Source organism: Balaenoptera borealis, assembly GCF_965194805.1.
Source record: "Balaenoptera borealis genome assembly, chromosome: 8".
NCBI classification, from domain to species: Eukaryota; Metazoa; Chordata; class Mammalia; order Artiodactyla; family Balaenopteridae; genus Balaenoptera; species Balaenoptera borealis.
In genome coordinates, this window is record NC_138865.1 from 14993067 (window position 1) to 15014479 (window position 21413).

At 40.4% G+C, this 21413-nt stretch overlaps 1 protein-coding gene across 7 annotated transcripts in view; it reads left to right on the top strand.

Annotated features, from left to right (window-relative positions):
* ENTPD4 (ectonucleoside triphosphate diphosphohydrolase 4) overlaps positions 1-21413 on the top strand; it is a 40937-nt gene that overhangs the window by 14431 nt on the left and 5093 nt on the right. For 6 of the 7 annotated variants that reach the window (XM_082401961.1, XM_082401962.1, XM_082401963.1 and 3 more), the window contains 8 exons: positions 3846-3996; positions 4742-4845; positions 12962-13021; positions 13304-13458; positions 15074-15240; positions 18218-18542; positions 20200-20285; positions 21201-21362. In XM_082401961.1, the coding sequence (XP_082258087.1) occupies positions 3846-3996; positions 4742-4845; positions 12962-13021; positions 13304-13458; positions 15074-15240; positions 18218-18542; positions 20200-20285; positions 21201-21362 (1210 nt within the window). The remainder of the gene's footprint in view (positions 1-3845; positions 3997-4741; positions 4846-12961; positions 13022-13303; positions 13459-15073; positions 15241-18217; positions 18543-20199; positions 20286-21200; positions 21363-21413) is intronic. The other variant, XM_082401966.1, reaches the window with a different exon arrangement.

Consider the following 21413-nt stretch of genomic DNA (forward strand, 5'->3'; position numbering starts at 1 on the left):
CGTGAACATTTTTTAAAAGTTATTCATAGAAGATCATTTTCTCTGTAAGTCTTAGTGAATGACTTTTAAGTTTTAGTTTTCTATTTTCCCATTTCCTACATTTTTATGTGTCTCTAAATCTAGAAACATTTTCAGAGTTAAAGCAATATTGACCAAATAAATTCACCAGAAAATTAAAAAATAAAACTCTGTAAAGCACTTTGCATTTCGTCTGGCTTCACGTCCCAGGTTCCATCAGTGATTACCTGCTCTCATGGAATAAGGTGAAAACTTTCACGCCTTGGAGTTGTCCCCTGAGAACAAGGGGCAGCTACGACAGCATCCCAGGGTACACACCAGAATCTCATTAAAATCAGGCTGAATATCATTCTCTTTGATGCTACAGGAAATGTTTGAAGTGGAAATTCAGGTACCTTTTTATAGTACTTCTCTGTCCTGAAGCATGGGCTCTTGTGTATAGCATTATAGCAAAGCTCTAGAAATTTCCTTACTTAATAGATTCTGGATAGTTTTGGGCTTGGTGTCCATTGAAATGGCATTGTATGTGGAGTCCACAAAATGTGGCTTTTAGTTTGCTTGATGCTGATTGCTTTGACAGATCGCTTAATCTTTCTGAGTCCACAGTTTCCTAATCTGTGAAATAAATTTTGGACTTCTAAAATCCCCCTCAGCTTTAATGTTGTAGGCTAAATGACAGCTGGAAATAGTCATTCACTTATGCACTTATGTACTCATTCAACAAATATTTGTTGAGCACCTGCTATTTGCCAAGAGACTGTGTCAGGTGCTGAGAATAAATTTGAACAAGACACAGTTTGTGCCCTCAAGAAACTTCCAGTTGAAATGAGACAGGCAAGTAAATAGGTAGTTTCGATGAGGTGGAATGAGTGCTCCACCGAGAGGTAGGGGTAAGCATGGAATGTAATGAGAGCTCGCCTTCAGGGTCCTGTTAGGGAGGACTTCCAGAGAGAGCATAGCTCAGTGGGTGAGCGGGAGTCAGCCAGGTGAAGGGGGTGGGGGGAGGGAGGCAGTCAAAGAGAAGCCTCTTCCTGGTGGAGCTGCAGGGGCCCTAAGGCCAGAGTATGATGCCTTACAGAAATTTTATGTGGTCTAGTTGAAGCCAAATGGAAGGCATGTGGCAAGAGATGGGATAGGTGAGTGCTCAGGGCACGTTATGCTGTTCTAGAGCTGAGCTTTATCTCGGGGGCATTGAGGAGCCACCAGAGGATCTCAGGCCAGGAAGAGACACCCTCTTCACAGAGAGTGGTTGGGGGTTGCCAGGACTGGAGAGTAGGATGTGCTGCAGCAGGCTGGCAGAGGCTGGTGGTGTCCAGCAGAGATGAGAAGTGAAATAATGTGAGCAGAACCAAGGATGGGCGATCGGTGAAACCCAGAACACATGTGGGGTGAGGGAGAGGGACTTTACCCGGGATACTGGCTGGGGCTGCTAAGGTAGGTCACGAGCAGTAAGAGCCAGGTTTATAGTGGAAGCTGAGTGTGGGTTTGCATATGTTGCTGGGAGGACAAGCACATGGCTGTGTCCAGTGGACAGTTACTACCTACTGATCTGGAGGTTGGGGAAGAGAGCTGGATGGCTGTGATTAAGATTTGGAGATCTGAGGCATAGATAGATGGTGATGGCCGCCATGGGAGTGAGTGAACTTGCTGAGGACAGTGGGGGCATGTTTCTCAAGGGCAGGGACGAGCTCATGTGCAGTTGACCCCAAGTGTCTGACACACAGTAGTTGCTCAATTAGGTCTGTGATGACTGAGAAGAGAGCATAGGACTGAACAGGTAGCACCACCATCACTTACAGCCGAGACACTGTGGAAGGAGTTGCCAGAGGGATAGGGAAAAACTAGGAGTGTATGGTGTGTAGTGTGAATTGCTCTCAAATTAGCCTCATTGAAGAAGCAAAACTTTTTTTTCTTTTGTACCTCTTAATCCCCTACCCTTATCTTGCCCCTCCCCCTCCCCTCTCCCCACTGGTAACCACTAGTTTGTTCTCTATATCTGTGAGTCTGTTTCTTTTTTTTTATATTCACTAGTTTGTTGTATTTTTTAGATTCCACATATAAGTGATAATAAACAGTATTTGTCTTTCTCTGTCTGACTTATTTCACTAAGCATGATACCCTACAGGTGCACCCATGTTGTTGCAAATGGCAAAATTTTATTCTTTTTTCTGGCTGAGTAGTATTCCATTGCATACACATACCACATCTTTATCTGTTGATTGACACTTAGGTTGCTTCCATATCATGGCAATTGTAAATAATGCTGCTGTGAAAATTGGGGTGCATGTATCTTTTCTAATAGTGTTTTTGTTTCCTTCAGATATATACCCAGGAGTGGAATTGCTGGATCATATGGTAGTTCTGTTTCTAGTATTTTGAGGAACCTCCATACTGTTTTCCGCAGTGGCAACACCAATTTACATTCCCACCAACAGTGTACAAGGGTTCTCTTATCTCCAAATCCTTGCCAGTATTTTTTATTTATGGTCTTTTTGATGATATCCATTCTGACAGGTGTGAGGTGATATCTCATTGTGGTTTTGATTTGCATTTCCCTGATGATTAGGGTTGTTGATCATCTTTTCATGTGTCTGTTGGCCATCTATCTGTATGTCTTCTTTGGAAAAATGTCTCTTCAGGTCTTCTGACCATTTGTTAATCGGGTTGTTTGCTTTTTTTGATATTGAGTTGTATGAGCTGTTTATATATGTTGGATATTAACTCCTTATTGGCCATATCACTTGCAAATATTTTCTCCCATTCAGTAGGTTGTCTTTTTTGTTTTGTCGATGGTTTCCTTTTCTGTGCAAGAGCTTTTATGTTTAATTAGGTTGCATTTGTTTATTTTTGCTTTCCTTTCCTCTGCCTTAGGAGACAGATCCAAAAAAATATTGCTACTTTTTATGTCAAAGAGTGTTCTGCCTATGTTTTCTCTAGGAGTTTTATGGTTTCTGGTCTGACATTTAGGTCTTTAATCAATTTTGAGTTTATTTTTGTATATGGTGTGAGAAAATGTTCTAATTTCATTCTTTTACATGTAGCTGTCCAGTTTTCCCAGCACCATTCACTGACGAGACTGTCTTTTCTCCATTGTATATTCTTTCCTCCTTTGTTGTAGATTAGGTGACTGTAAGTGCGTGGGTTTATTTCTGAGCTCTCTATTCTGTTCCATTGATCTATATGTCTGTTTTTGTGCCGGTACCATGCTGTTTTGATTACTGTAGCTTTGTAATATAGTCTGAAGTCAGGGAGTGTAATACCACCAGTTCTTTTCTTTCTCAGGTTTGTTTTGGCTGTTCAGATTCTTTTGTGTTTCCATACCAATTTTTAAATTACTTGTTCTAGTTCTGTGAAAAATGATAGGAATTGCATTGAATCTGTAGATTGCCTTAGGCAGTATGGTCATTTTAACAGTATTAATTCTTCCAGTCCAAGAACACAGTATATCTTTCCATCTGTTTGTGTTGTCTTCAGTTTCTTTCATCAGTGTCTTACAGTTTTCAGAATACAGGTCTTTTACCTCCTTAAGTAGGTTTATTCCTAGGTATTTTGTTCTTTTTGATGTGATGGTAAATGGAATTGTTTCCTTAATTTCTCTTCCTGATAGTTCGTTGTTAGTGTATAGAAATGCAACGGATTTCTGTATGTTTATTTTGTATCCGGCAACTTTATCAAATTCATTGATGAGCTCTAGTAGTTTTTTGGTGGCGTCTTTAGGATTTTCTATGTGTAGTATCATGTCATCTGCAAACAGTGACAGTTTATGAAGAAGCATACCTTATAAGCTAAAGTATCTACTTGTTAACATGAGTGTCCTTTTTCTGTAGGCATTTCGGAGTTTGCTACCTCTCCAGAGAAAGTCAGTGATTACATTTCTCCGCTGTTGAACTTCGCTGCAGAGCATGTACCACGGGCAAAACACAAAGAGACCCCTCTCTACATTCTCTGCACAGCTGGAATGAGAATCCTTCCCGAAAGGTGATCCTTCCCACGAGGGCAGGGCCAGCCAGCCTGGTGGTGGTATTGGCTGTGGTGGGTTTTCTCCCTCTTCATCCCCCTCATCTCCCTCCTCCTTGTCTTCCTCTTCCATCATCATCATCAAAAGGAAGACATTAAAAATTCTTTTTTCAAATCTGGGGTAGTACCAGACCTATTCCCTTAGTCAGAACTCACCAAATATCTTTTAATGTACGTATTTATGACTATAAATAGTAAACTGTAAAGTTGTCATAAAAAAAACTGATTTTCTATTTTATTAGTTTAAGGATTGTTTGCAGTTGTAGTTTTACATCTCGGAATCACATAATTTACACAACTTCTGAAAATTCCTTTTTTTTTAAACATCTTTATTGGAGTATAATTGCTGTATGGTGTTGTGTTAGTTTCTGCTGTATAACAAAGTGAATCAGCTATATGTATACATATATCCCCATATCTCCTCCCTCTTGCGTCTCCCTCCCACCCTCCCTATCCCACCCCTCTAGGTGGTCACAAAGCACTGAGCTGATCTCCCTGTGCTGTGCGGCTGCTTCCCACTAGCTGTCTATTTTACATGAATATTCCTTCTTAAAATTAACAGTCTTTTCAATGAACTGCTTTGGTTTTAAAATTTATTTTTTTCACATAAGATATACCAGAGCCATAGGGTTTTTTTTTTTCTTTGTAAAACAGAAAAATTCAGGATATAATTTATTGATATGTAAATTTTTGAATTGTCTTACAGTCAACAGAAAGCCATTCTAGAAGACCTTCTGACCGACATCCCCGTGCACTTCGACTTTCTGTTTTCTGACTCTCATGCAGAAGTAATTTCAGGGAAACAAGAAGGTTGGTATGTTAGTCTTCAACTTGAAATTTGGGAAGCTATTCCTTTAAGTCCTCCCAATCTTCCTCATGTACACTTTATTAAATTACTCTTAACATCTTAAAATTTGGGAAACCATGCCTTCAAATATTATAATTTTTAAATGGAAAAATCAGTTTCTTACCTGACTGGTCTTTATAATCCAGACGTTAAGCCATTAAAAAATAACTTGGTTTGTCTTCATCACATTTAGGAAGTATATTTTGGACTTGTTTTGATAGAAAAGCTTTGTGTTCCTTGCCTAAGTTATACAGCTTTCTGGAATTATGATAATGACTGAACTGTTGGAACCTTCTACTGATTTACTTGTTAGGAAGGGGAAATTATTCTTGACTTTGATACACTGAAGAAATGTTCTGTTTTCAAAGAAATAATTCTACTTGAGAATGAAAGGGCAAGTCACTGAAATTATTTGGGGAATAGCTTGCTGGAAATGGAGACCAAAAAGCATTTATTTCAAAATCATCTATCATTTCGCCAAAAATTGGGCAAAATTCACATATTGCCATCAAGCTGTTTATAGACAAGTAAGGTACACAGTTAGCTGCTTATATAAGGCAGAGTTTTAGATGCCATAAGGAAGACAAGGAAAAACTATCATGGAAATTTGAAAGAAGGAGACTTTTTTTTTCCTAACTAGGGGCATCATGGAGAAAGTGATGTTTGAACTGGGCCTCAAGGGATAATTATAAACACAGCATGCCAAATCATGGTAAGGCTAGGACTCTGAGAGAGGGATAGGAAGCTCATTCTAGGCAGAAGAAATGATTCGAGTCAACACAGGTCGGAAAAGCTGCACTATGGACAGAGGAATAAAAGTATTTTAATTTGGTGGAATGATGGCCCTTTCAAAAGGTTGTGGTAATATTAAAAGTTGGACAGGTCTTGGTGATGTCAGCATCATGGTGGCGTGCATGGTTCCTTTTCTCTCTCCCCTTTGATTTACAACTAATTGGACACCCATAACCAAAAAAAAGTGCCTCTGCACAGCACACTAGGACACCCAACAGATCAACTCATCAGTGCCCAAGAAAGTGGGTGGATTGGACCTCAGAGGAGGCTACAGAGCCAGGCCAGGAGCAGCAGGGGTGGCAGTGGGCCAGCACGACCTCTGGCAGAAGAAGTGGAGGGTGAAGGTGGTAAGCTGGGGTGGGGAGTTTACCTGGCTGAGTAGTGCAGCTGGAGGACTCTGTGAGGAGAGACCACAGAAACTGGGGGCAGAGAAAGAAAAGAGAAGAAGGCAGAGAGAGCTGAAGGAATGAGTTTCTTGCTGTCTGCCCTGGGATTCTAGCAAGAGGACAGCCCACAGACCTCTGGGACTCCCCCTCTTCCACTCAAGGATCCTCTTCTGGACTATGGCACACCCAAAGCCCCAGGTGCTAAGCACACATCTCCCCAACTCTGTCACCATCCATTTTTTTCCCTTTCCACTGGCTTTTTTTATGTTCATACTCCCAACCTTAGTGATGAGTCAGCTCAGGTAAGAAAAACCAAAAACTTGTGCTGTAGCGCCACCTTCTAGAAAACAAAACAAAGGCTTCTAGTGACCAGTGTGTTGAATTGTTAGAATGATAGTAAACAAAGCTTTACTTAAATAGGAAAGTCATTTGCTACTTCAAATGCAGTGACAGAGGCACTTTTCATCAAACACTATGAAAAATCAAAGCAATGTGGTATCACAAAAAGAAGAAAAACACTTTTCTAGCAACTGAACTTAAAGACGTGGAATATTGCAATCTAACTGGTAAAGAATTCAAAATAGCTATTAGGAAGAAATTCAACGAGGTACGAGAAAACTCAGAAAGGCAGTACAGTGATCTCAGGAATAAAATTATCAAACAGAATAATTTAGCAAAGAGATTGAAATTCTAAGAAAGAACCAAACAGAAATTCTAGAGCTGAAGAACTCAATAAATGAGATGAAGAATGCATTAAAAAGCATTGAAAGTAGAGCATACCAGATGAAGAGAGAATAAGTGAGCTCAAGGGTAGGAATATAGAAACGTTTCAGGTGGAAGAGGAGAGAGAACTAAGATTTTTAAAAAGTGGAGAAACCCTATGAGAACTATCAGGCTTCATTAGAAAAGCCAATGTAAGATGAATGGATATCCTAGAAGGAGAAGAGAGAGAGAAGGGAGCAGAGAGAATTCAGAGATATAATAGCTGAGAACTTCCCAAACCTGAGGAAGGAACTGGATATACAAGTCCAAAAGCTAATGGAACACTTCGTTATTTCAACACAAAAGACCTTATCCAAGACACATTATATTAAAACTGTCCAAAGCCAGTGATGAAAAAATTTTAGATGCAGCCAGGGAAAAAAAGACAATAACCTACAAAAAAAACCCCATTAGGCTATCACCAGCGTTCTCTGGAGAAACGCCATAGGCCAGGAGTGGAATGACATATTCAAAGTATTGAAAGATAAAAATTGCCAACCAAGAATACTCTATCCAGTAAAGTTATCCTTCAGATATGAAGGAGAAGTAAAGGCTTTTCCAGATAAACGAAAGCTGAGGGAGTTCACCACCACTAGACTACAAAAAATGTGGAAAGGAGCTCTTCAAGCTGAAGTGAAAGGATGAAAGTACACAAAACTCTGATTAAGGTGATAAATGGAATTAGAAAACTAAATCTTTTTTAGAATAGTGTATTAAACAATTATAGCATAAAGGTTAAAGGAAAAGAGCATTAAGAATAACTATAGGTACTACAACTTGGTAACAAAATTGCAGCATAAAAAGAGAGAATTTGTGACATGAAAAATATAAAAGGGGAAAAGTAAAAGGATGGGACCTTTACAGGCGAATGAAAATTGTTATCAGCAGAAAAAGGACTATTTGTGAGATATTTTATGTAAACCTCTTGGTAACCACAGAGTAAAAAGCCAAACAGAGATAAGTAACATAAAAAAGGGGGAAACTAAGCAAATCACCATGGAAAACCATGAACTTTCAAAAGTAGACAGAAACAGAAGGAAAAAGAAACAATGGAGAGACAACCAGAAAGCAAAAGATTAAATGGCAGTAGTAAATCCTTACACATAAGTAGTTACTCTAAATGTAAATAGATTGGGCTCACCTATCAAAAGGCACAGAATGACTGGATGGAGCAAAAAAAAAAAAAAATGACCCAACTATACAGTGTCTACAGGAGACTCATTTCATCTCTACAGACACACACAGGCTCAAAGTGGAAGGATAAACTATGATATTCCAAGCAAATAGAAACCAAAAGAAAGCTGGCATAGTTATATCAGACAAAATAGACTTCTAGACAAAAAGGATAACAAGGATCAAAGAAGATCCTTATATAATGACAAAGAGGTCAATACATCAAGGAGATATAACAATTGTAAATGTATATGCTCCCAACACCTGAGCACCGAAATATATTAAGCAAATACTGACAGGTCTTAGGGGAGAAGTTGACAAAAATACAACAGTAGTAAGGGCTTCAGTACCTTGCTATCATCAATGGATAGATTGTCCACACAGAAAATCAACAAGGAAACATTGGAATTGAACCAGGACAAGCAAACTTAACAGACATACACAAAACAATCCATCCAACAGCAACCGAATACACATTCTTCTCAAGTGCACATGGAACATTCTCCAGGATAGATCATGTGATAGGACACAAAACAAATGTTAGCAAACTTAAGAAGATTGAAATCATACCAACTATCTTTTCTGACCACAATGGTATGAAACAAAAAATCGACAACATGAAGGAAGCTGGAAAATCTACAAATATGTGAAAACTAAACAGCATACTTCTCAACAACCAGTGTGTCAAAGAAGAAATCAAAATCAAAAGAGAAATTTAAAAATTACAGTAAGTCCCCTACATATGAACGAGTTCCATTCCGAGAGCATGTTCGTAAGTCCAGTTTGTTCATAAGTCCAACGAAGTTAGCACAGGTACCCAACTAACACAATCAGCTATATAGTACTGTACTGTAATAGGTTTATAATACTTTTCACACAAATAATACATAAAAAACAAACACAAAAAATAAAGAACATTTTTAATCTTACAATATAGTACCTTGAAAAGCAGTAGTATGGTACAACAGCTGGCATCCAGGGGCTGGCATGGAGTGAACAGGCAAGAAGAGTTACTGACTGGAGGACGGAGAGGAGGTGGGAGATGGTAGAGCTGAAGGATCGTCAGCAGTAGGAGACGGAGGGCAAGCTACAATTTCACTCACATCTGACATTGATGGCACAGGTTCTGGGCTTGAAATAAAGATACTGCACTACTGTGTTCCATACAGTACTGTACAGTAAAGTGCACAAAAGCACAGCTACTTGTAAAGGACGCACACAGGTGGCAGTGTATGCCAGACATGTGAATTAACTTATGTGATTGGACATGCGAACGCATGCTCGCATCTTTGAAAGTTCACAACTTGAAGGTTTGTAGGTAGGGGACTTACTGTATCTCAAAACAAATGAAAATGGAAATACAACGTATCAAATATTGTGGGATGCAGCAAAGGCAGTTCTAAGAGGAGAATTTATAGCGATAAATGCATATATTAAGAAATTAGAAAGAGTTCAAACAACCTAACTTTGCACCTTAAGGAACTAGAAAATGAAGACCAAATTAAGCCCGAAGTTAGCAGAAGGAAAGAAATAATAAAGGTTAGAGCAGAAATAAGTGAAACAGAGACCAGAGAAACAATAGAAAGGATTAACGAAACTAAGAGCTGGTTCTTTGAAAAGATAAACAAAATTGACAAACCTTTAGCCAGACTAAGAAAAAAAAAAGACTCCAAGTTAGAAATGAAAGAGAAGACATTCCAGGACCAGATGGCTTCACTGGAAAATTCTACCAAGCATTTAAAGAAAACATCAATCCTCCTCAAACTCTTCCAGAAAGGAGCAGCGAACACTCCAAACTCATTCTACAAAGCCAGCATTACCTTGACACCAAAACCACATAAAGATACCACAAGAAAAGAAAACTATAGACGAACATCCTGATAAATACAGCTGCAAAAATTCTCAACAAATCAACAAAATATTAGCAAACTGAATTCAAGAACACCTTAAAAGGATTATACACCACGACCAAGTGGGATTTATCCCTGGGATACAAGGATGATTCAACATATGCAAATCAATAAATGTTAATACATCAATAAAATGAAAGATAAAAATCACTTCATCTCAACAGATGCAGAAAAAGCATTTGACAAAATACAGCATCCTTTCATGGTAAAACAAACAAACAAGCAAAAACCCTTAATAAATTGGGTGTAGAAGGAACATACCTCAACATAATAAGGGCCATATATGACAAACTCACAGCTAACATTATACTCAATGGAGAAAAACCAAAAGTATTTCCTCCAAGATCAGGAATAAGACAAAGATGCCCACTCTCATTACTCCTATTCAATATAATATTGGAAGTCCTAGCTACAGCAGTTAGGCAAAGCAAAGAAATACATCTAAATTAGGAAAGAAGTAAAATCATCACTATTTGCTGATGATATGTTCATATATAAAGAAAATCCTAAAGACTCAGTCAAAAATATTGATTAATTGTTGCGTTAATCAACTATTTCAATAAAGTGGCAGGATGCAAAATCAACATACAGAAATTAGTTGCATTCCTTTATGCCAGTGATGAAACATCTAAAAAAGAAATCTAGAAGATGATCGCACTCACAGAAGCACTAAAAATGTAAAATACTTAGGAATAAATTTAACCAAGGAAGTGAAAGATCTGTACAATGAAAACTACAAGACTTTGCTGAAAGAAATCAAAGCCATAAACAAATGGAAAGATGTCCCGTGTTCATGGATCAGAAGAATTGATATTGTTAAAATGGCCATACTACTCAAAGCCATCCACAGATTGAGTGCAATCCCCATGAAAATACCAAAGACATTCTTCACAGAAATAGAAGAAACAATCCTAAAATTTGTGTGGAACCACAGAGGACCCCGAATAGCCAAAGCAATCCTGAGAAAAAAGAACAAAGCCGATCAGGCATCGGGGTTTCAAACTATACTACAAAGACATAGTAATAAAAATAGTATGGTGCTGGCACAAAAATAGACATAGCAACCAATGGAACAGTACAGAGCCTGGAATTAAATTCTGTCATATATGGTCAACTAATATTTGACAAGGGAGCCAATAAAGCTCAATGGATAAAAGACAGTCTCTTCAACAGATGATGCTGGGAAAACTGGAGAAACACATGCAGAGCAATGAAATTGGACCCCTGTCTCACACCATTCACAAAAATTAACCCAAAATGGATCAAAGACTTAAACATAAGACTCAATACCATACAACTTCAATAAGAAAGGAGGAAGCTCATCAATTGGTCATGGCAATGTTTTTTTGGATATGACACCAAAAGCACAAACAACAAAAGCAAAAATCAACAAATGGGCTACATCAAACTCAGAAACTTCTGTACAGCAAAAGAAATAATTAACAAAATGAAAAGACAACCTACAGAATAGAAACTTTTTACAAACCATCTATCATGTAAGTGGTTAATATCCAAAATATATAGAGAACTTATACAATTTAATAACAACAACCCCAAAAATCTGATTTAAAAATGGGCAGAAGAACTAAGACATTTTCAAAAGAGGATGTCAAAATGGCCAACAGGCACATGAAAAGATGCTTAACATCACTAATCATCAGGGAAACACAAATCAAAACCACAGTGAGCTATCACCTCACACCTGTTAGAATGGCTATCCTTAAGAAGATAAGAGACAACAGGTGCTGGTGAGAATGTGATGAAAAGGGAACCTTATACATTGTTGGTGAGAATGAAAATTTGTCCAACACTATGGAAAACAGTATGGAGGTTCCTCAATAAAATAAGTTCTCAATAAAAATAGGGCTACCATACGATCCAGCAATTCCATTTCTGGGTATATGCCCAAAGGGAATGAAAATAGAATTTTGACAAGATGCATGTACTCCCATGTTTATTGAAGCATTATTCACAATAGCCAAGATACGGAAACAACCCAAATGTTCATCAACAGACAGATGGATAAAAAAAGATGTGGTAGATATACACAATGGAATCTTATTCAACCATGAGAAAGGAGGAAGGATATCCTGCTATTTTTGACAACATGGATGGACCTTGAGCACATTATGCTGAGCGAGATAAGTCAGAGAAAGACAAGTACTGTATGATATCACTTATTTGTGGAATCTGAAAAAGTCCAACGTGTAAAAAGACAGTAAAATGTTGGTTACTAGGGGATGGGGTCAGGAGATAAGATCGATGGTGTTCAAGGGTAGAAACTTGTAACAGTGGGTAAATAAGCCATAGAGAGTTAATGCACAGCGTAGTGAATATAGACAATAATACTGTACTATAATGATGTAATGTGATAATATCGCTACAAGGGCAATCATATTACGATATATAAACGTATCAAAGTAACACACTGTATCCCTTAATTTACACGATGTTACATGCCAAATTTATTCAATTAAAAACAAGTTGGACAGGTCTTGAATCGTCGGGCTTTGGAGTTTGGACTTTGCTCTGTGGATCAGCCCAGCAGAGGATAGCATGGGTTGGAGTGGGAGAGTAGCGGCAGGAAAGTCAATTAGATCTCTGTACCAGCTTAAATCAAGACAGTAATGAAAATGGGTGAAGATCTGATGTAGAAAATGTTGTAAAAAGAGAATCAGACTTGGGAACTGGGTGAAAGTGTGAGATAAAAGAAAGGAAGGGTGAGAGTTCACTTGTCTTTAAAACCTTGTACTTGATAGGTTTAACCTCATAAAAAGTGAAAACTCCGGTATTTCAAAACAACCTATAAATTTCAAAGGAACAGGAGTGCCTAGGGAATTATATTTTCAACCCACGCAAATGGTATGAAACTACAAAATTAAAAGCTGAGAGTTCTTGGAAAACCACTAGGAAAAGGTAATACATCAATAGAAATGTAGTTTTTCAGATAATGTTTTCACAGCTTATCAGGGAATGAAGTAAATGTTTGCACTGACTGCAATGACTGGGATTATATAGAATATTTTAAAACTTTACTCTTCTTACAACGTCTCTAGGTGTGTATGCTTGGATCGGCATTAATTTTGTCCTTGGACGATTCGAGCACATTGAAGATGGTAAGTATCGTGTTTCCAACAGATGTATCTAAGTGGAAATTATGGCTTTTCCTATTTCATGCAAAGCATAAAAAAGGAACTGAGTGTTGTGACACAGCTGGGTGTGTAGGAGCAGAGTGGGAGGTGCTGCTGTGTCACACAGTAAACTTGATCTTAGTGGGGAGGAGCAAGCTGGGTCTGCCTAGACAGCCTTGAGCCCACCATCAAAGCAGGGTGACTCTTCACAAGATCCTGCTTCTCTGCATTTGTTCCATTCCAGTGGCTGTTTCTTGTTCTTTCCAGATGATGAGGCAGTTGTGGAAGTTAACATCCCTGGTAGCGAAAGCAGCAAAGCCATTCTCCGTAAAAGAACAGCTGGTATTCTCGACATGGGAGGCGTCTCAACCCAGATAGCATACGAAGTCCCCAAAACTGTAAGCTTTGCCTCCTCACAGCAGGTTATTATCTGTACAAATTTCCTTCTGTTTGGTTTGATTTTCATTTAACATGTCTCCATCCATTTTTGTTTTGTTTTCTGAGTCTGAACGCGTCTTTACTGTGCTTGCTGAGGGTACCACCTTCTCAGCCCAGGAGAAAGGAGACAGGAGGAAACCAAGGCAAACCTCCACTAAGCCGTTTGTGTTTGTTCATTGAAGTCAGCTGGTTTGTTTTCTGAACTTACCTAGAATTTTCCTTTGGTGTATATGTCAGCCACACACTTGAGTTTTTGTTTCTGTTTCCGGTCACTTCTTTTCTCAACAGGTATTGTAAAACTCAATATAATAGTATCAGATTTCTTAAGTTATAATTGGGAGAAATACTCTTGTGTGTGGCTCGGACAGCTTTTGATTTTTCTGGAAAGGATAGAGGTTTGTATCCACTGCTTCCACGTTTCTGAACTCATGGTTTACTCTGTCATTTCTGCACATCCCCTCGGTACTGTAGTTGCCCAGTAGACTGGGTGGCCTTCTGTAGAGGGTGTCCAGATGCATCCCTGAATTGCTCTGTGTCTTTATTACTGTTTCCATTCAGCTCTAGATTAATACCTAGCGGAGTGAGTGGTTAGAAAAGAGTGGAGCTGGACAAGCCCGAGCTGCATCGTCACCCTGCCCTCACTAGTTCTGGGACCTTATGCAAGTCACTTAGCTTTTTTGAGCAAGCCTCTTCAGCTATAAGTGTGACTGCAAGTGCCTCTAACAGAGGGTTAGCATAAGGCTGATTGAGGTAGTGCGTATAGTATATCTAATGGCCTGCTGGGCACCTCGTGTCAGCTCAGTAAACATTATTGAAGTATTTATTAAGCTCCTTAGACAATGCTTTGTAAATTCGAGTATTACAATTTGTGTTTCCTGCTTCCCATCCAGACATGCCTCTAGAAACTATTACACTCTTTGTACAAAGTCATGTTTTCCCCTCAAATAAAGTAAGAAACTCATAGAAAAGTAAGTTTGGAAAAAAAATACTGAAAAATCAGGAATAAAAATTTCCCATGGATGCATCATCCAAAAAAATTATTGTTAGCATTTTGGCATATTTCTTTTCATTCTTTTTTAACTGTTTATAGTGTTTAAAAATATGGTTGTTATAATCTTCCTGTTTGTACAGTTTTTGTCCTTTATTTATCAGTGCATAAGCATATTCCTCCATAAACTTTATTACCATTATTAACTAACCCCTACTTGGAATTGTATATATAGATGACATCCAGTTTTTTCTGTCACAGAATTGCAAAGGACATCTTTGTGTATAGAGACTTTTCAGTGTTTAGGATTATTTTCAAAGCACAGGATTCCATAAGTAGATTTACTAGATCAGAGGATATGAAACCACATTGCTAACGTCCCTTTTCAAAAAGTCATATCAGTATCACAAATGTGCAGCCCATCTGAAATTTCGTAAGTCAGGATTGTCGTATTGAATTAGGAGGGAGGCTTAGAAGGACCCTTGAGAAATGCAGATGCAGAAATTTTTGCTCCTTTTTGATGAAAATTTTTGTAGATCCCTCTTTTTAACAGGAGGTAATTGTTTTTGTATTGCTTAAAATACTAAAGTTTGTGATCCTTACGTCTGTAGGAAGAAGTAGCTAAGAACTTATTGGCCGAATTTAACTTGGGATGTGACGTTCACCAAACTGAGCACGTGTACCGCGTCTACGTGGCCACGTTTCTTGGGTTTGGTGGTAATGCTGCTCGACAGAGATACGAGGACAGAATATTTGCCAGCACAGTTCAAAAGAACAGGTAAAGCACCTTCCATCGCTCGGCCGTCGCTTTGAAACCACGGTTTGTCCTCACAGAGGACGTATCCAGGCCAAGCAGGGAGACCTCAGTCAGCAGAAGCATATCAGCACGGTTAGCTGTTTATTGCCCCGCCCGCTGAGCTGAAGAAGAAATGAAAGGGCAGCAGGGTCCTGCCTTTGGCCCCAAGCTCACCAGCCTCCAAAGAAGGCTCGTTCTCTCAGACCCATGGCTCCCCTGCTGGATTAGAGGTTTCACTTTCAGGATATTAAAATACTTTTGAACCCTGGGTGATGCTATTCCAGATTGCAAAGTCCTGCGGAAACTCAGCACCTGGGCCACTCAGATGTCCTGGAGGCCCCCAGGAAGCGCTGATAGCATTGAGTTACGGGATGTCCTGGCGGTGTCGTGGGAAACCAGCCTGGCAGTTATTTAGTGAATAAGACCATAGTGAAGGAAGTTATTCATGAGAAAGAAATGATCTAGAAGTCAAAGTTAGTGATTTTAAACCTCTTTAGCAGTGAAACTTTTAAAAAATGAGTTCATGAAGAATTCTGGTATAGAAAATATGCAAAAACACTTTAACAGTTTAAATTTATTTTATAAGTTTAAGTGTATACCAGTTATTTATTTGAAATTAGTCCATAAGAACAGAAAAGCCATATGGATGAATAAAAAATCTGAAATCTGGGGTTCTGTAAAATGTTATTAATTACTGTGCTTTGTTTTATTTTGTTTTGTTTTTGACTGCGCTGGGTCTTTGTTGCTGCACGTGGGCTTTCTCTAGTTGCAGTGAGCGGGGGCTACTCTTCATTGCGGTGCATGGTCTTCTCATTGCGGTGACTTCTCTTGCTTCAGAGCACGGGCTCTAGGCGCGCGGGCTCCGTAGTTGTGGCTCGCAGGCTCCAGAGCGCAGGCTCAGCAGTTGTGGCGCACGGGCCCAGTTGCTCTGCAGCACGTGGGAGCCTCCCGGACCAGGGCTGAAACCCGCGTCCCCTGCGTTGGCAGGCGGGCTCCCAACCACTGCGCCACCAGGGAAGCCCCTTTGTTTTGTTTTGACGAAACAATTTTGAGGAGAAAAATCCTGATTCATAGAAATAAATGATAGTGTATTTCCTGGATCCATTTTAATCTTTTTTGTTGTTGAGGTATAGTTGATGTACAATATTATATAAGTTGCAGGTGTACAACATAGTGATTCACAGTTTTTAAAGGTTATATTCCATTTATAGTTATTATAAAATAATGGCTACAATTTAATCTTAATAAACCTGTGGAGGCCTGAACTTTAAGAAAGGCCAAGTCAGAGCCATTCAATACCTCATTTTCCAGAAACTCACACGTGTGAATAGGAGAAGCAATAAAAACTTGTTCTTTGTCTGCTCCAGACGTTAACTCAATAGCGTTAGTTAAGAGAGATTAACTAGTCCCCGTTTCTTTTTAAAAATAGTATGTTATATAGCACACTTTAGTATAATTATTTTTAGTAATAGTCTTAAAATAGAAATATTTTATAAGTGATGTTTAAATTAGAAGTTTGGAGAAACAACTTCTTCTGCAACCCTAATTTTTACTAATTGGTTTTAATGTCAGGAAGGTTATATAATGGACATTGCAGTGGTACTTTTTAATTTAGATGTAGAGCAACTAAAAACTGTAACATGAAGTATACATTTGACTTATCTTGGACTTTTATAATAATTATAAATGTTAGTCATCACTTTTTACATATGTCATGAATTGAGCCTTGAAATGCATATTTATCCCTTTGCCATTAGTAATGATGATTGATTTTTTTAAATTATTTAAACATTTTCAGTGCATTTTGAGTTGCCCTGATCTTAGGAATAAACAACTTGTCAGTTGAGTGGCAGGTAAAAACTTGACTTAATGTCAGTGACTGAATATCAAATTCAGGCGCCTTCCTAATGGTTAAACACCTTTTAGGCCCATGGGATTTCCTGGTATCAAACAGTAACATAACTCCAGCTGTTGTATGCTCTTTTCTACTTCTCAGTTGCTTAATGGTGAGGACACGTAGTAGGATGACAGATCTGGACATTTCATCGGCAGGTAGTAAGCATAGGGCATTTCAGTGAACAAGTTAAGATTTCTACAGGACTTCTCAGAGCCTGTAGTACAATAGAAACTGTTATTTGCTGCAGTTGGGATCAATAGTTGGTTAACTTAAAAATTCAGTTAAAACAGAGAATCATAAAAATAGAATCAACCCCAAGCCTTTTGTTTTAACTTATGTATTCATTTGCGAATCTCTTGCTCTGGACTAAAGGCTTTTCTTACGCTATTTCTTAGGCTATTTCTCTGGCAGGCACTGTACCCACTCATCTTGATGTCATTTTGGCTTTCTTTAAAGGATACCAAGGCCTTAAAGACATCTGTGAAACAATTTGATACCAATTTCGTCTAGATTTTTATTAATTTTTCCCAACTTTTTTTTTCTTTTACTCTTGCTAACACCTAATTTGACACTGGTTTTCTAGCGATCTGCCTTTATCATATTTTTCTAAGCCATCTAACCTTAGCTTTAACTGGACCAGTGACTTCTTTTCACAGTCGCATTTCATCTGTATATAATAAAAATCACCAGCACTAGTGGCAGAAACGGGGCTGGGGACAACACAGTGGGTGGCGTTGGGCTGCAGTGAGAAGGAGACCGGCAGGTGCTTATTAACCGTGGACCCTCAGCAGCCATGGGCACCGGGCTGTGTCACAGGGCGCGGAAAGCGCCAGTAATCTGACCAAGTCATAGTTTCACTGGACCCCGTTCAGCCGTCTGCTGTACGCATGTGTGTATCATGAATCTCCAGGAGGGGCTTGAGTCCGTGTTTTCCCAACTTAATTTTTCCGGAACCCTTTTGTGTTCCATAGGGCAGAGTTTGAGAAACACTGACTTGCAGCCACTTTCTTCTTCACACAGTTTTCTGTTGGTCTCATGACGAAGTTTCTCTTTGTCCTGTAGGCTCCTGGGGAAACAGACTGGGCTGACTCCTGATACTCCGTACCTGGACCCCTGCCTACCCCTGGACATTAAAGATGAAATCCAGCAGAATGGACAGACACTGTACCTGCGGGGGATGGGAGACTTTGACCTGTGCCGAGAGACCATCCAGCCTTTCATGAACAAAACGAACGAGACGCAGACCTCCCTCAATGGGGTCTACCAGCCCCCGATTCACTTCCAGAACAGTGAATTCTACGGCTTTTCTGAATTCTACTACTGCACTGAGGATGTGCTACGGATGGGGGGAGACTACAGCGCTGCCGCGTTTACGAGAGCTGCGAAGGTAACCACCCAGGAAGCCAGGGTAGATGGCGACGGGCCCAAGTCCAGAGCAGGACAAGGGGGAGGGCGAAGGCTGTTTGCGGCACCTGGGCAACCCTGCTCCCTTGGTTGGGCCAGAGGAATAGTCACAGCAGAAGCAGAAAGTCCCCTGTGAGACTGCACTGGCCATCAGTGGCTCCCAGATGACAGTCTTTTATGTGTAAGAGTGTAATTCTGATCTGACAGTTCCTCGCAGCTTCCAACCCTTTGTTTTCAGGACGCCTTTTCTCTTGTTCTCCCTGCCTTCCTGACACTTTCCTAGGCTCTCAGCCTTGGTGATCCCGGACTTCCTCCCTTGGTCCTCTGACCTTCAGGTTCTTGGATGGTCTCATCCGTGTTCGTGGTTTGCTGCTGCCTCTCAGGAGGAGGCTCTGCATCTGCCTGCCCAGCGCCTGCTAGATTTCACGACTCCAGACAACTGCCCTTTCTCCCCGTTCTGTTCTGCTATGGTGTCTCGGTCATGGCATCACTAAACCTCCCCCAAACCCAGGAGTTACAGACTTCTCCCTGTCACTCATCCATCCCTCGCTGTACACCCCATAATAGCAGTCATCAAGCGTGTTATTGTATGTCATGAATTTTCCCAGAGCCCTGCCCTCCCTGCTTTCTGTCCTACCCTCTCTGCCGCAGTGCTGGCCTCTCCCTGTCACCTGCACTATGCAGGAGCCTCCCAGTGGTCCTCCTGCGTCTGGTCCCCCTTCTGGAGTTCATCCTCCGCACCACTCCCAGGTGTTCTGTCTGAAACCCAAGTGCAGCCACCTGCTCTCCTACCGCAAGTCTTCAGTGGCTTTCTCTTGCTTCCGGGATGAATTTCAAACACCTTAGTGTGTCCTTCCCACCCTGTAGCCTCATCTCCCCACCTAGCACTTGATACTCTAATCGTATCAGACAGCTGTTCGTTTCCCTCCCATCCTGTCTTCGTCCGTCGTGTTTCCTCTGCCTGACATGCATCCCCACCCTCTCACCCCAGGCTGAGTGCCATTCTCTGTATCCCCTGTTGTGAGTTTCACTGCCTCTGTGAGCCTCAGTTTCTTCATCCTTTAAATAGAGGTTGGAATAGCAGCTATGTCAAGGAGTTGTTTGAAGCATTACATTTAGAAAAGGTGCCAACACAGGGTTCAGTAAGTGTTAGCTGTTAATATAAACATTACAAATAACTTCAGGAAAAGGTGGCACCTCTTTCCCTTCTCTTAAAGACAAAGCCTTTCATAATCATCTTTGTGTTCCCAGAACCTTGCACCATATAGCCACAGACATAGGTTTTCAGTCTGAACTGGCTGAAGGACCGCTTCACTTTTCCAGTAGTCTGTGCCTGTCACATGCAGTCACGGGCAGGGAGAAACTTAGCAGCTTTGAAGAGGTCGGTTGTGGGCAGTGAGATTCTCTTTAACGATAACTTTGGCTGAATTTTAAGACAAAGAACAAGCATTGTCTCAGCTCATCAGTAAGCATTCACAGAGTGTTTGTGTGTCTCGTCCTCATGGGACGCAGACACAAGCTTGTGTTTCCTAATTGGAAGGATATGTTTGTTATGAATATGAATTTGGTAAAAACTTTTAAAATGAAAAAAATTTAATAAACCTTTCCTAGTGATTTATTTGGGGTGAAATTTCTTTCAGGATTATTGCGCAACAAAGTGGTCGATCTTGCGGGAACGCTTTGACCGAGGACTGTATGCTTCTCACGCCGACCTCCACAGGCTCAAGTAAGTCGTAGACAGCTGAGCCCAGGGTGTGTTGAAGAAAGTGTGTGTCCAGTCTTGGCCATACCATGGCCCCAATCTACCTTTTCGTCCTCATCAGTCCCTACTCCTCCTCATCTCCTCCAGGCTCCTTTCAGATGGACGGCAAATACTCGTGCTCAAACGTATCTTGCAGTTTTGGGCTCAGTTTTGCTCTTCCTTCCACCTGGAATTCCCCTGTGCACCCTCTCCTCGTTGACGTCCTGCCCAGACATCAGAGGTCAGATGCTGTCCCTTCCGAGTCTTCCTCTGTCCACTTAGCTAGGCTCCATCCCTCTCTGCGAGTCTCCAGAGCACTCATTATGTCCCTCTTGCGGCGTTTATCATATTCTGTTTTTATAGTTATTTGTAACTTTTTAAAAATCCTCTTTCATTATAAGTCATTTAAGCACATTGGCTATCTCATTATTTATAATGATGTCTTATTACTTGCTTAGCCCAGTGCTTTGCAAAAAGCAACCCTCTGATAAATATTTAAAATCATAGGTTATCAGAGCTGAAAAGGACCCGCCTAGCTTGTCATTTTATAACAAAGAAACTGAGGTCCAGAGAAGGTGGAACTTGCTCAGTATTTGTTCAGAACTGAATTGAGTAAGTGATGGAAGGCCTGAGGGGAAAAATCTCCCGCGGCCACGTATTAAATGACACGGAGGCCAAGCTTCATGAGCAAATTGATTTTAACAGGTGAATGGTGTGGGACAGAGGGCGTAAAGCAAGCACATCAGCTGGAGATGCATACGGATGGTTTCGCCCTCGGAGCACAGGCCTCATGAAGCCTGTGCACCCCCGTTGTTCACAGAGGGCAAGGCCGACTCCGCGAACGTGCCTTTGGACCCACCCAGTGACTCAGTCCCACTCACACGTTTGTGCTGTTTGTAGGTATCAGTGCTTCAAATCCGCCTGGATGTTTGAGGTGTTCCACAGGGGCTTCTCGTTTCCCGTCAACTACAGAAATTTAAAGACAGCTTTGCAAGTTTACGACAAGGAGGTTCAGTGGACCCTCGGAGCAATCCTCTACAGGACCCGCTTTTTACCCTTAAGGTATGGCTGGGCATTTGGTAACGAGAGCCCAACAGGAGATGCTTCCCTGCG